This window comes from Epinephelus moara, chromosome 8 (assembly GCF_006386435.1).
Source record: "Epinephelus moara isolate mb chromosome 8, YSFRI_EMoa_1.0, whole genome shotgun sequence".
Taxonomy (NCBI): domain Eukaryota; kingdom Metazoa; phylum Chordata; class Actinopteri; order Perciformes; family Serranidae; genus Epinephelus; species Epinephelus moara.
In genome coordinates, this window is record NC_065513.1 from 39,393,910 (window position 1) to 39,409,993 (window position 16,084).

Sequence of the window (16,084 nt, forward strand, 5' to 3'; positions counted from 1 at the left end):
GAAAATAAATTATACATTCATGGATACTTTTTTTGTTAAAGCTTGAATGCCAAGAAAATGTAATACTTCATAAAATCGCGATTAAGACTTTTTAATACTTTTTAAGGGCCTTAATTTTCCGACATTTGATTGATCAACTTTTAATACGTTTTAAGACCCCGCGGACACCCTGGGTAGGAAAATATAAATCCTTTGATGATTTGCTGTTATTTTAATGTGAAGTGTATTTTTATTTTACTATTTGTTTTATTTTTTAATCAGTTCTCTCTTTGATTTTTTTGTGTCATTATTACAGCTTTCTTTTTTTATTTATTTTTATTTATTTATTTTCTTTATTCTTTATCATTTTTTATTAATTCATTTACATTTTTCTTCTTTAAAAAAAATAAAATAAATAATAATAATAATAATACAGAAGGGCTTTACATGGTTGATCCCGGATTTAAAACAATGCAGGATTTAGGCAAATTAAATCAGGGAATTCCAAGAAATACAAAGGAGCATGAAACTTGACAATAAACATAAATACCACAAATGAAATAGATGGGCAAAGTTGGCAACTAACTACCACGAAGGTTGCACTGAGGTCTACAAAATCAAACAATTAAAAAATTAGAATCATAAAAGAATACATCACCCAATGACATTATGGATTAAAAAATGCACATGCCATTAGTATTTTAATTAAGTCTTTTTTTTACATAAAGGAACACTGTGTAAGATTTAGGAGGATTTAGTAACACCTAGTGGTGAGGACTGCAAATTGCAACCTGCTGAAATGTCTCCCAGTTTGAATTCCTTTAATGTTCATTGTTCAGGAAGTTTTTACTGGGAGCTGAATAAACCACAGAGGTCTATTTCTCTCCAAAACAAACAAACCAGATGATTTAAGCCAGTAAAAACACAGTATAAAGCAGTTTCACGTTAAAAATCAGTTTTTTTTCCCACGCTAAAGGTGAAGAAAACATGATTCTTATTTTCAGGTGATTATGCACTAAAGAAAGCATACCCATTATATTCTGTTTCTGCCAATATATCCTCCTAAATCTGACACACTGGACCTTTAATTTTTATTATCACTATATCTCCATGTATAGAGGTATTTACCTACAAGTATGGATATTTACTTCTCTACAAATGGGCACTGAGACACCAAACTACTGATACATGTATGCCCTGAAACATTCAACAAAAAAATGAGGGAAAAAATGTGTATACGTAAATCAAACACATTACAACCCACATTTCAAAATATATTTACACTATAAAGACAACATGTCTCAGTATTCTGTGGTACTTAGACTGAGGCACACATCCATAAATATATATGGCATGCCTTTTTCAGAAAACTGAACTGGGTCACTAAATCCAAACATTGTCCTCCTCTTCTGAAGTGTACTGAACCTACTATACAGTTGCATAACAGCAAATCTCTTCCATGGAACAGCTCAGAGGCTGACAGGAGGAGAAAACACAGTCGAACTGAGCAGCTCCCAGTTGCAGCCACATTCAGCTGTGTGAGCGAGAAGCTGCACTTTGCTGCAAAAAGACCAGGCGTGACTAGCCGGTCTCCCCTGGATAGATAACGATTAAAGCGACTAAAGAAAGACGAGGTGAATGTCTCTGTCTGCTGGGAATCTGCAGAGGGTTTTTTTGTGTGAGATGTTCACTTGCCTGCTTCGTGTGTTGTTGCAGGAGTCATGGCTGTGGATGTGAAGGAGGCGGAAACTCTGCCTGTGGAGTAGTGGGCCTGGGGAAAAAGAGACAAAAATAAAAAATGACATCTTTTATTTCGTGTTTTTTAAACTCAACCTTTTTAAAACTCTACTTCTGTTAATGTATACGTTTATGATGTTGGTGAACTGACAGATACAACTGTCTTCCAAAGCACATTTTAGTTTTTCTTTTTCTCTTCTGGGAAAAGACAGAAAACAATTGGCACCAGTACAGTCAGAGCAACTGATCAACTGATATCGAGGAATTTAATTTAATGCTGCTGGACCAAAATAAAAATGAAATAATCCCAATTTAAGGTCCACTGTCTAGCGTTTTCCAGAGCTTTCAACTGCATCTAATCAGTGGTTGTCATGGTAAATGAATTTAATTCATATAGTGCTTTTATCCAAAGCATTTCACAATTCAGTGGATGACAAACTACCAGCTCCTGAGCCACAGCTGTCCCCGTTACCATCACGCTACCTGTGTATTATGGGCCACCACTGAAAACAGGGGCTGTATATAGGTTGAGATACAAACTATTGGATGAGATGTGCCTGAAAGCTCTCAAAAAAGCAAGCAAGCAAACCTTGTGTTAATATTTTCTGTCTTTGTTCTGTCACAGTTATTTGATGCTCTTTTAAATAGATACTTTATCCATTTTCAACCAGCTTTGTATCGTAACAATCTGGGTAGTATGTGTAAATGAACTGTGGTAAACTTCCCTCCACCTTACCAGTGGCCAGATCTTCCTGTTATTTGCCAGCCAAACACCCCCGTTTCACGTCACCCAGCAGATTTATGCTGGCTCTGGGGCTGTTGTTTGAACTACAGATTGCACTTCCACATATTGGTATGCCAACCACCATGGACACTCATACCCCTTTTTCAATTTTGTTCTGGTTCCAGCACCTTAATTTGAACTGTTCAGAGCATTTTGGCCAAAAATAAACTGGTTTTGGTACTCGAAAAGTTGGATCCTAACTGGAACCAAAAAAGATGGTGACGACATCCGTGTAAATGTCAGGTTGGAGAGAGAAGATGGAGAAGGCAACAACAGAGGAGCCAAGTGAGAAATCATCAAAAAGAGCATGCAGTGGTCTCATTAGTAATTGGTCCCTGCTTGTTTTTTTTTTTTTGGATAAAAACAAATACAATATCCATGATTACAGAACAAATGTGGCAGGTAATCAATGCATTCCATCATGTTGCTACTACTGTTTACTTCTGCTGTGCATTGTGCGACGCCCTCAGTTGATGACACATCCTTCGTTTCAATGGTTCTGATCAAAACTGGCGGAAACACGACTGGTTTGCTAGCTAGCACCAGGGTTCCAAGAGTCCTGAACCAGATAAGAAGCTAACTTGGTGGAAAAGGGGTAAAAGGGTACAGAAGTGGATCAAGAGAGAGACTCTCCGATCTCTCCGAACTCCAATCAAACGGTAAAACTATACAGTGCTTACCAAGATTCTGTTACTGCGTTGCCTATTTCTTGTCTCAAATGTTTTCAGAAACATATTTTAGCTTACTGTCCAACTGTGATATGAGATTGTTTGTTACCAGTCGGCCACCATATTGTTTTTAGAAGGGCAACTCCCACCAGTGGGACTGTTGGTTGGTTTGATGCGGCACAGAGCATTCTGGTAGTTGCAGCTTTTCTACCTCTTGAGCAAAGGCAAATGTCACAGCCCCTTTTCTCTCTATGTGGCACCAATTTCTAAAGTATTTGCCTCTTTCAACGGCATGGACAGCCTAGTTTAACAAAAAGACCATGAACCCAGCAGTGAAACACTTCTTTAGGTGTAATAATGTGTCTGAAATAGCAGTGAGCTGTTTAAGGCAGTGGTTCCCAACTGGTCCAGCCACGGGGTCCAGATTTGTCCTTAGTCATTAGTTCAAGGTCAACATAATTGAGCGTCATACATGCATTTGGCCATGTCGTTGAACTAGTTTGCTGTCTCTGTCAAGCAGCTGTCGTAGTTGTTGTAGTCACTCACTCTACAGCAGAAAACGGCACAACAAAATAAAAGCTCTGTGCTGGAAATTTACTGCACCTACAAACTTGGCACGTTTGTGAGTCCCTTATGGTCCATTCAGAATGGGCCCACACTTTTTGGACCGCGGCCCACCAGTTGGGAACCACTGGTTTAACGGATTAGTCAAAGAGAAGAAAATGAATCTGTGATAATCTGTGATTTAATTGTTTAGGTCAAGCAAAAAAAAGTCTAATGTGAGGATTTGCTGCTGTTCTTTGCTTTTTATCACTGTAAAATAATATATTTGATATTTTTAACTACATTCCTGCACTCTGGGAAAATGTGATGGGTTTGTTTCACTGTTCTCTAACATTTTATAGACTATACCATAGATACATTTCTAAATAAAAATAATAACTAATAAAAATAAACATTAATTGCAGCACTCATTTGTATGAAGTGAAATATTCCTCTGGAGATCAGGATCAGCTTAACGCACTGAGCACTGAGAGGAACTTCAACAGGGCCGACACATACTTGGCTGGTTCCTCCGTTTGTGCTAAGTGGTGCATCAAGTGCAAACTAGCTTAATGACAGCCTCTGCAGCCTCTGTATGATTAAGAACCTCAGCCTCTGCAGCTTGGATAGATTTCTAACATCTTATAATTAAGGGGCATTGGAGATGCTTTAAGGTTCTTTGAGCTTAAATCATAGTAGAACGGCTGAGTAGTAATATACAGCATCCAAAAATACCACAAACAATGCAGTGAGACTGGAGGAGTTATTGAAGTCAATAGAATAACAACTGAAGGGAGATGAAAGCGGAGACGTGAAAATGGATTTCAAAAGCTCAAGTCTACTCTCCGGTCCTGGTTTAGCATTCTTCTGCTCTAGTTCTTGTGAAGGCGCATGAAAGCCCAGACTTTACCTTGTGTGCTCCGTCTGACCTATATTCCCTGTTCTCTCAGATGCTGTCAGAGCGTCACCTCGACTGTGAACTCAAGACGGAGAGCAACCAAGGAAAAGCTCTGGCGTTTATAAAAAAAAAAAAAAAAAAAAAAAAAAAAAAGGAGACACGGCGCAGCATCAAGAAGAGAGCTGATAAGAAAAGAGATGCTGATGCTGTTTAAATTGACTTCATTCTCCCCGGTTATTCAAGGACACGGTTGTGGTGTTAACATGACCGCGGCTGACCTTTATTGTTAGACATCTGTGTGTGTTTGTTTCCCCTGCAGTTAATCCGGACAATAATAACTGAGAGCAGACATGTAGGAAGGTTAAGTATCCAGAAGATATATAAAAATACAGAATATAAACCTGCTGCATAACTACAGACACCTTTGTTTATTCGATTTCTCCCTCAGGCTAATATTTCAGACACTGACATGGTCTTTTTGCCTAAATCTTTCTTTATATTTACTTAAATTCCTGTAATGTAAAACATTATTTATGTTCTTCACAGCACTGTAATCGTTCTTTGTTCTGTTTCTGGATGCAGTTGTTTATCTTGTTGCCTACATTAATGTCAGTGCATTACTGTGTGTTTGGCGCCCTCCTGTGCACACAGTAGAAATTGCATCTCACCAAATGAACGTTCTCTTGAAATGCTGCAGCAGCACAACAGAAAAATTATATTTGCATAAAAAAAGAAAAGAGCCTACATCTACATTTCGGTAAAACTCATCTGGACTTTGTAGAATCAGAAAAGTTATCTTGGTAATTTTTTCTAGTATCTTCAGTTCTACTTTTTGGGAAATCGTGGACCTTCAAATGATTATTTCCGAGGTCAAGAAAATCTTTGACGTTCAATCTTTATTCTATTCAATTCTTTTAATTCCCAAAGACTGTGAAAATAATGGTTGTAGCTTCCGTGACGTCAGCCATTGGTTTGTGGATTGCCGTTTGAAGCCTCAAGTTTGGCATTTCGGGAGACGCCATCTTGATTTTTTTGGAGCCAGAAGTGACCATATTTGAGCGAGAGGCTGGCGTTGTGAAGAAAGGAGGGGTGGATCTGACTGAGAAGCCAAGGACACCATCAGCAGACAGCCTGTCACTCAAAGCAGCTACACACTTAATTATGCGTAACTTTAAGCCTTAATAAAATGTAAACAGGTGAGTTATATAAAAATACACCACTGCACGCACAATTGTCACGAATGTTGAAATTAGTTGTTGAGACACTTTTGGAGCCAGCCTCAAGTGGACATTCAAAGAACTGCAGTTTTTGGCACTTCTGTGTTGGCTTCACTTTTCTGCCCCAGAGGTTGCCGCTTGGTCTCACAGACTGTTTAGAAAGATGGACGACATGGCAGCTCCCTAAAATGATCACACGATGGAGGCTGGCTGCAGTATAGATCATTAACCTAGCCCCCTCCATGTTAGCAGATGGGACATGGGCCAAACTAAAAACTCATAGTACACATTAAATAATCCATTTTAGGTAGTTCTTATCACACTGATGTATGTTCAAGTGTGCGTTTTTCTGGGGGTTTGACATCCTGATTAACAGCTACTTGTGTCAATCACTATGTTGGCGATCAATGACGCCGCTCATGATTGGTCTGACAGGTGTATAAGCTGGAGCTCCACACCACTGAGATTGCTACTGTGCAAACTCTGGCTCCAAATGACATCACCAGCGCAAGATGGCAGCAGCCATATCCAGGATATTTTGGCTTCATTTTTGTACAGTGGGGTAAGTGGAGACTCGTCGTACCTCTTATATACAATCTTTGCTTGGTATGAACGTGCATAAATAGTAAATTGACTGCATTTTTCATAGTGTTTTTCTCATCTTAGCAACCATTCAAGGCTTTTTACAACACAAGTCAGCATTTGCACATTCACACACACATTCATACACTTGTGGCAAGGTGCCACCTACTCATCAGGAGCGATAAATCACACACGCGGAGGTTCAGTATCTTGCCCAAGGACACCTTGACATATCGACTGCAGAGGTCAGGGATCAAACCACTGACATTCTGATTACTGGAAGACCGTTTTACCTCGTGAGACACAGCTGTGTGTATGCATATATTCTCTGCTATTATAGGTCAGGTTCATTATGAGTAATGTTATATTTGTTATCATCACTATTTTACATGTATATTCATTTACACTGATGTATCATTATAATGTTTTAACCTTTGTTTCAACATGGACATTTGTGTGTATCTGTGCACTTGTGTATATTTTTCCTATTCCTTTTTCACACGTTAAATTCAGCATATTTCAATAAAACAAATCTTCAAAAGAATGATCTTTGATGCTAAACTTTTGGTCCTAAAAAACCGATGGATTAAATCATAACTGCTACTAAGTTGTCATGTCAACAGACTCATCTCCATGACACCTGAATGGACAACAGACAATGTGACATGGCTGAAGGCTCCAGGAAAAGCCACCTCAAATTGAGATTATTCTGTCAAAAATAAAGATGATTATAATCTGGTAGAAAATTTCCCTTTCATTGCTGTTATCCATGAGGTCAGAGTTCAGCCTAATTCATCATCGACTTAACTTCCAGTCAAAGAGAACTGATGTTTTTTGGAGTAATCATGGGATTAAAGCTACGCGGAGACAGATTGATAAAGACTTTACTGTAGCATGCCTGGAAGCTCCTATCTCCTGCCAGACATGGATGAATTACACATTCATTTAAATGCTTTGTATCCAAGTCGATAAACAGCTAAATTTCAGGGGCTGTTGAACGATAAGCTCCCATTACCTTGTTAGGTTTTGTTTATCCAGATATGTCACAACCTCTATTACCAGGAGGATTTTTAAGATACTAAAGCCTAGTTTCTTTATGGTCTTAAGTGGTTTTGAATAGATATTTTCACCGCTTAACTTTCTCTTTCCATTTCCTCTTTCCTTGTCTTGTTTTCAATAACTTCAGCATCGCAGTGATTTTGCTTACAGCGTTTAATTTGTCCGTCTTCTTGGCCTCGGGTTCCTTCATGGTGGAAGCCAGGAGCTGATCCCCCTTGTAGTCTTTGTACAGCTCAGCTAAAGTCTCCCTGGTCTCCAGATTGGTGGTCTTCAGGTGGTACGCCGGGTCCAGCTTGGCCTTTTCCTCGTCTGGTCCGTACCAGGGGAAAGAAGAGCAAGAGGAAGGAAACAGTTTAACCAAAGTACTCTCATATTCAACTAAAACTCAACACTAAATTAAGATCGATATCTCACCTGGATCCAACACCTTCATGTTGTTCTTCACATGGAAGAAGTTGGACACATTGAATTTATCCAAGTTTGTGGGGTCCTACAAAACACAACAAAACAAAATACTCATCATCAGATTAAAGGTTACTTTTTTCCTAGGGTTAAATGCTTTTTAAAACCACAACAAAGCAACCACCCACCTGAAGTGTTATAATGTCCTGTCTGGTGAAGGGTTCGTCGGTCAGCAGATCTTTGAAACTTTTGGTCTTAATGTTGAGTTGCTCAACAGCCTGAGTGGACACAGAAATATATTTAAGAAAACAAAAAGCCTCTTTTGCACACAACAAGATCGCTAAGTTAGGTGAAAGGGAAACTCAAGTTTATTTATTTGTTGTTCAAAAGCAATATGACAGGCTGTGTGTCCAGCATGTATGCATGACAGTAGTGGAACAAGTTAAATCTCACTCAATTGTCCCTCCTGGCTTCCTTACAGTCAACATGGCAGAGAAGATAACAAAAAATGGGGATTTATTCATCTCATAACGTGCCTAAATTTAGTGGTTCATACTAATTTGGGAATGGAATTCATCTGCAGAGGCTCTTGTTCGAAATGAGACCAAACTTTTCTCTAAATGTTAGCAGGGGTGGAAATTAACTATTTTTGTCTAGCTGCCACTTCGGCTGGTGGATTCCAAAATCGACCAGCCACTCAGTAGATTGTTTTTTTTCGCTGGTGAGTGAAGCAAATCTTGCAGCCACTAGCATATTTTACCAGCATTTGGCTGATGGCTAGTGCTAATTTCCAACACTGGATGTTAGAGCCACAATGAAGGCTAAAATGTGGCGTGCAACAGACGGTAAGGCTTGTTTTTAGCCAGGCTGACTGCCAAAAGAGCCTTTTGCTTGCTACTTGATTTTGTTGATCAATTGTGGCTCCTATCAGCCTGTTAAGAGGAGTGAGGAGTGCCTCACCGTATCCACGAGAGGTCCTTGAGTTTTCAGTCAAACATGTACACAAAAATATTAGGCCTGCAACAGACAGCAAGGCTTGTTGTTTTCAGCCGAGCAGTTTGCTAGAAACACCTTTTTGCTATGAGATGTTGTCGAGGACTTGCGACCCCCAATGGCCAGTTAAGAGGAGTCAGTGGTAAACAATACAGGATTTATAACAATTGTGCCTCACCGCAACCACCAGAGGTACTTGAGCTTTCAGTCAAACATGCACACAAAAAAATATAATGTAGCAATAGCTGAGCAGAGTGCTAGAAACATCTTTTTGCTATGAGAATTTGTCGAGGACTTGTGACCCCCAAAGGCCAGTTAAGAGGAGTGAGGAGTCAGCAGTGTGTATAACACAGTCAGTAAAACAGGTTTTACAAAAATTGGTTCTTGAGCATACAGTCATATATGTGCACAATAATATTAGGCTCATTGATCCAGTAGTTTGCAAGATTAGCTGCGGACAAACAGACACACTCACGCACACTCACACACATTACTGAACACATGATTGCCAGGAGATTAAAAAACGCAGATTCTATGTCAAATTCAATCATTCATTTTCTGTAACTGCTTATCCCGTTTGGGGTCGCGGACAATTTAGAGTCACCAATTAACCTGCATGTCTTTGGACTGTGGGAGGAAGCTGGAGCACCTGGAGAAAACCCACGCTGACACAGGGAGAACATGCAAGCCCCTCTTGCTGTGAGGTGACAATGCTAACTACTGGCCCACTTTGTCAAATTCATCTTTAAAACCAAAGCTTGTCCTGCACAGTGTGAAATCCTCAATTCGTTTGGAACATTTATTGTACGGAGCTAATTCGATGTGATGTAAGGCAGCATCTTGTGAGACCATGTGGGCTGAGCATCTGCACTGTATCCCACTGAAATCCAAATCAATAACCTCTGTGTGTGTGTGTTTGTGTGTGTGTGTAATTTTAGACATTGATCTGTGTTACAAAAGTATTTTTATGAGGATCAACGTAAAGAAAGTGTGTGAGTTCACCCACCTCATAAGAGAACACGTTGCCAGTGACCTTGTTGGCAACGAAGTGAGAATTATTTGTGAAGACGTTGTACAGAACGGGGCAGTGATACTTTCCTGGAACAAAATAAGAAAAAGAGAATCAGAAGCAAGCAGGGCGGTAGAGTCGCTCTCAGTCTGCTGCCACGGCCTGAAAACTCATCTCCTCCAGAAGAAGAAGAAGTACCTCATGTACTGTGCTCCTACTGATTTATATCACCTCTCCCACATCTTCCTCCTCCACTTGCTTTAATTTGCTCTTATCCACCCCGAAAAAATGACCCTTTAACACTCTTTAAGTCTAATTTTCTTTTCCAATATGCACTCAGACACAGCAGGGCAGTAAGATAAGAGCAGCTTTGACCTTTTTATTCCAAACTACTGACTGATTCTGGTGATTAGAATCAGGGAAATTAAGCTGTAATGACAATATCAGCTTTCTACATGAACCCTTTAAAGTTAAAGTTGAACACACGCATATTTACCATCGTTGTTCTTGGCAAAGTTAAGTTTGATGAGGGACTTGGCTTCCAGTTTCTGTGACAAAGAAGGAAAACTGAAATGTTAGTGTGTCGTCACAAAAATGTTTTTACAAAAACAGAATGGCAAAGACATTGTACAAAACTCAGAGAGATCATCTTCTTTGAATCGTTTAAACTGTGAACCAGAGCTAATGGATTTCAAGCTGAACTTAACTGTATAGACAATTAAAGTTCTTCAGCTGAACAATTCATGACAAATACTTGTGGTAAAAAAGTGGTAATATGGTCATTTAATTCTCAGACTACAGCTGCTGCTAAAGGCACCAAACATCCCTTCATTTTATAATTATAGTTTACTAATGTTTGTAAAGCATGCCACAGTATGAAGTGGTTATACGACCTTAAAAACCAGCCACAACTCAGCCCTGAACAAAAGTGACCGTTCTCTACTGACCAATCAACAGACTGCAGTGTTCACAGCTCCGCCTTTTAGTAGCAGATCTGTGTGCTGGGTACCCCAACAGAGGGGGGACAAAAAATGGGGACGGTAAGGGACGGTTCTGTTAGTATCACCCACAACTTTTCACAATGGAAATGGAAAAAAAGCGTCCTGAATTGAACTAGACTGCTCGGTGGAAACAGGGTTAAATAATGTAAACTCTCCGGTGTGGTCGAGGGGCATGCACCCTGGGAAAGGAATCTTTAAAGATCAGCTTTAAAATGTGGATTTCCAGTCAATGTCAGAGTGAGGATAGAGGGAAAATCTCCTCCTAGAATCAATTACAAAAGTAATGTAAGGCGGGACATGAGTTCAGGGCAGTTTAAAAAATGAACAGTCAAGAGAGTGAAGAGCCAGGTCCAAAACTGTGCTACACTGCAGCTATAGTAAAAATGAATGTGGTCTTTTCTCTTATATATGACATTTATAAATTGATTTTACAACCACAACTACTCAAGAAAAAAATGTGACGAGGTCATTTCAGTTCAGCGTCTGTTGTTTTTAGTCAGCTTGGCATTTGCCCTCTTCTCAGGCAACATAATTAAACTACTGTAACAAGTTTCTTGAACATCATAAGTAATTTTGTCTACATTTTTTCACTTATGTTGAAAAATGTAAACATTTAAGGGTGGTTCACAGGCCATATTTCTTACTGTAGAAGTTTTGCATATATTTGTCAATAAATAACAAAAATAAATGACACAAATGTAGCCTAATGTAATGTTCGCAGCCTCTACAGAAGCATTCAGTGCTGCATGTGTGTGTTTGTGTGTGTGTGTGTGGCGAGCAAGGAGAGACAGATGGTGTGACTGCACTGGGGACAGGCAGATGACCTGGATGTGAGGTGAGCAGTGCACCATGAATCTAACAGTGAATGCTCAGTGTGAGCTACAGTTCATCAGAGCTGCCAGACCAGTGAAGCTACTTTAGTGGCGCTCAGAGAAATTGTCTTTTGTGTTTTGTGTCATCTGATTGGCTTTTAAAACTATTCAGGACAAATATTAGCTGATATTGATCAGTGGTCTATCAATCAGAGCATATAATCCTTGCCCATCCCTGACTCTGCTGCTAAAAGTAGAAAGAGTGACGTCTGCAAATGTCTTGGCCAAAATCCAACGATAATCAATTTACAACGATGTAGAATCGAGGCAGCCACAAAATCGTCACATTTGAGAAGCTGGAATCAGTAATGTTTTACATTTTTTTCTTGATAATTTACTTCATCAATTAACAAACTGTCAATGATTATTTTTCTTTTAAATAGACGATAATTGTTTCAGCACTTCGCCCAGGTAACATTAAGTAGGAGGAGGTCTGACTGGGAATAAGCATTTTACCTTGCACAGGGGTGAAATGACGACGGAAATTTTTATGTACTGTACGGATCTATGATTGGATATAGTATTTGTTGCATTTTTAACTTGTGTTTCTATCACTTATACTAGTAGTACAAGGGTTTGTGTCAATTTGCCGAAGAACAGCTAAATCTGGTACAGTATGAGGCATCACATCTCTCCGTATGAGATTAATGTGTTGTTTTTTTACATGGTCACTAAACTAAAATTATACAGGTTAACATGTTAGCTACACAGCAACTGCCTTATCAAGATGGCAGTAGATAAACATGCTGTATGATGTCGGTTGTTTGCTTACCTCTCCAGAGATCGGATTTGTGCCGTACTTCTTGATCCATGGGACAATGCTCCTGAAACACAGAGTAGAAACGACGTAATCAACCAGATATCACGATATATACTATCTACAATACAACAAGCATCCTTCATCCTCATCTAATTCATCTTATCTAACAGTTTGCTTTCCTGTTGTGTGTAATATGACACCAACACTAAAGACACAAAGCTTGAAGTAGGATTATTAAGAACTCCACTCACAGACAGTCGCAGAGAGAGAGATCTTAAATTGAACTAGTGTTGAGGTGACAGTACAAATCCTAAAGTCATCCTTAACATCCCTCTACTACCAGACCAAAACAAGCAATAAGACACAGTTGATAATTAATTGGTTTGAGTGACTTAACTAGATCGTGACATTTATGTGTTTTTCTTTGCATGGTTGTCCAGTCGCCTGCACGGGTAATACACCCCAGCATGCCTGTTGTAAAAATGATTTCGTTTTTTTATCTACTTACAGCAGATCAAAGACGACTCCCTCCTCAGTACACACAGGATACTCAAACGGCTGAAGGGACAAGCTGAAATGTTTCAGAGAAAACAATTAAGTCAGAACGAGACAGATGGTTTATAATTCACAAATACGCAGCAAAAATCCACAACCAGACAGATTTTCTCAGATTTTATTACACAGATTTTTCCCATCTGTGCAATATACTGCTGTCACGTATCCTCCATTACTGGTGGAGAAGCATGGCCAGGATTTATTGCTGGTCTAATAACAAACTTATTGTGAGCAGAATGCAGCCTAGGCGGCTCTACTGTACCTCTGCTGGGGATGGTTAACAAGTATCTTCTTACCTGCAGTGGTCAAACGGGAGCCGTCTGAAGTTTGCCTGTGGGATTTCTGAAAAGTAAAAACATCAGATGGTGTTCATCTCCATACATCTGTTGGATTGTCCAAAGACATTTTCACAAGCAGTTACACCACACAATAATTTTAAGACAATGACAGGTGGACTCATAGATTTTAAAGTAGCTTAACTAGCTTTTATTAAATTCAGTGTTGTCATATTCACCAAGGTGCCAGTGCATTAGGTCCACCTACTGAAGCTAAAACTAATACAGTCTTATACAGTGGTCACCAACATTGGGTTCATGACCACCGCAAATGGTTGCAAGATTATTAACCGTACAGAAGAGCAGAAGAGAAAAAATAATAAAACACTTTGGCCACACAAAACCATGTTGGACATTTCAGTCTTTCATCTAATTTTGCTCATTAATTTCTAGATAATTTTACCTCTTTGGGTAACTAGAAAAGGGAAATAATTCCTCTCTTGAACTGGCCACAAATGGCAAACATATGCAGGTGCTGATGAGGAGTCAAGAGTAGATATTACTTTGTTTAAGGGCTCACAAGCCAAAACATTGGGAGCCCCAAATCAACAATCCTGCAATAAATTCTACCTCGTGTGCAGGTGCTGACTCAATGCTATGGTGATTTTGAAGGCTTCTAGTTTGTAGTGCTGTTAAATATTGGTCTTTATTCATATAAAACAATATTAGTTCACACAACAAAATTCAGCAGCACCACCAGACACAAAAATCTGCATCAAAGTTGAATCAATGCATCTGTAAAATAGCTTCAACACAAACTAAACGTCATCACCTTCATGACAGTAGGACTTTTTGTAGGGCTGTTGACTGGATTAGCTTCAGCTGGGTGTAGCTACCTAATAAACTGTCAACCAGTTGTGGAAAGTGACAAAACACATTTACCAGAGTACTGTTCTTAAGTGTAAGTTTGAGGTGCTTTACCTGAGGATTTTTATTTTCTGATTCACTTCAGTTTCACTAAATATTGTATTTTTCACTGCACTATATTAATTTAATTTGTAAATTCAGATTATAAAAACAACATATAAAATAATAAATTATGATATATGGTTATGTATGAAGCTATGCAACAATATACAAATATTTAGAATTACCTCAATGTTTACCAGCTGCAACATTAAAGTGATGAACACATTAATGCATCAGTAATTACAATCCAAAAATCTAATATATGATACTCTGAAACGAGCCATCCTGCACAATGACTACTTTTATTTTTGGTATTTTAAGTATATTTCCATGATAATATTTTGTACTTTCAATTATATAAAATTTGACAGCAGGGGTTTTACTTCTAACAGAGTATTTCTGTACTGTAGTATTGTTACTTTTACTCAGGTAAAAGACCTGAGCATTTCTTCTAACAAGCATATGGTACAGGACTGCAACTTTAACGATTATGTCGATTATTTTCTTGATTAATCTACAAAATATTAGAAAACACTGAGCCTGTTACAACACCCTGGAGCCTAAAGTGGTTTCATATAATCCAATCAACATTTCTAAACCCCAAATTATTAAATTTACTATAAGTTAATGTCAGACCAAGGAAAGCAAGAAAATCTCATATTTGAAAACATGGAAATGTCACAATTTGGGCATTTGTGCTTGAAACATTAATAAAACGATTAACTGATTATCAAAATAGTGGCCGATTTATTTTCTGTCGATCGAATAAACGATTAATTGACTAATCATTTAATCTCTTATACGGGTTCTTCTCAGCTTCACACTGTTAACGTTTGTTTTGACCAAGTAAAGAAATGTACAACTTACCTGCTCGCTTCCCTCCATAAAAGTGTGTGTACTCTGTACATGTGATGTACCTGTGACGAGGATAAAACACACACACATAACGTTAAATAATAACAAAACAATAAGAAAAACAACGATCCAACCTTTATAAAAGTTACATCTAAAGTAATGCTAGAAATAAGCTACAGTAGGTTAGCTTAGCTAGCTCGGGAGCAAGCATGCTAAGCTAAAAACAACACGCAATACGTTGCGGTGAGTTGTTCGGGATAAATCTGATACTCACATTTTGTCTTTCTGGTGCTGTCGCTTCCCCATTTTGAGTTTTGGTTGTGATCTGAAAGATTATTTAGGTAAAAATGACAGAATTGACCGACAACAACTGAAAGAGCTGTTCGCCTTTTGTAGCTTCCTGTTTACGTTCTTCTTCTTCGTCGTCATTAACGGCATAGCACTTATGTCAAAGGCACTCTGCCGCCCCCTGGTGGAAGTACGGTTACAATGCAACACAATTTCTCACAATACAGTACAATGTCTTATTATTAGCAAACCCCAGATTTCTTTCATGGTTCATTATTGTGTGACAGAAGAGATTATATTAAGAATGACTTTTTTTTTAAAATTATTATCATAATTATTATTATTATTATTATTATTATTATTAGTAGTAGTAGTAGTAGTAGTAGTAGTAGTATCATACTTATTACTATTATATTATGTAATACCATACCATACTATGTTAATATGTCATGCTTTAGCACCACATTATATACCATATTAAATGTCTATTTTGTGACATATCATGCACTTTTTCGTATTGTTTAAGCATAAGCACCTGGGCTAAGAACACTAACGCTCTCTACAGGAAGGGCCAGAGCCGTCTCTATTTTCTGAGGCGACTGAGGTCCTTCAACATCTGCCGGACTATGCTCAGGATT

At 38.6% G+C, this 16,084-nt stretch overlaps 1 protein-coding gene across 1 annotated transcript; it reads right to left on the reverse strand.

The window, feature by feature from the left end:
• Nucleotides 1-1,593: 1,593 nt before the first annotated feature.
• On the reverse strand, nucleotides 1,594-15,582 carry LOC126394105 (RING-type E3 ubiquitin-protein ligase PPIL2-like). The gene is made up of 11 exons (XM_050050723.1): nucleotides 15,433-15,582; nucleotides 15,171-15,220; nucleotides 13,356-13,401; nucleotides 13,013-13,075; nucleotides 12,517-12,568; nucleotides 10,368-10,419; nucleotides 9,869-9,960; nucleotides 8,058-8,147; nucleotides 7,882-7,957; nucleotides 7,616-7,776; nucleotides 1,594-1,750 (listed from the first exon to the last, which is right to left on the reverse strand). Exons 1-11 carry the CDS (start codon nucleotides 15,462-15,464, stop codon nucleotides 1,667-1,669), a joined length of 798 nt encoding a protein of 265 aa, XP_049906680.1. The 5' UTR covers nucleotides 15,465-15,582; the 3' UTR covers nucleotides 1,594-1,666.
• Between the last annotated feature and the right edge of the window lie 502 nt (nucleotides 15,583-16,084).

Bases quoted from the DNA above. Each gene is read 5' to 3' on its own strand.
- LOC126394105 (XM_050050723.1), bottom strand. From the start codon at position 15,464: ATGGGGAAGCGACAGCACCAGAAAGACAAAAT. The intron at 13,076-13,355 runs GTAAGAAGATAC...GAAACATTTCAG, and splicing joins CTCCCGTTTGACCACTGCAG to CTTGTCCCTTCAGCCGTTTG. The intron at 8,148-9,868 runs GTGGGTGAACTC...GTGTCCACTCAG, and splicing joins GCAACGTGTTCTCTTATGAG to GCTGTTGAGCAACTCAACAT.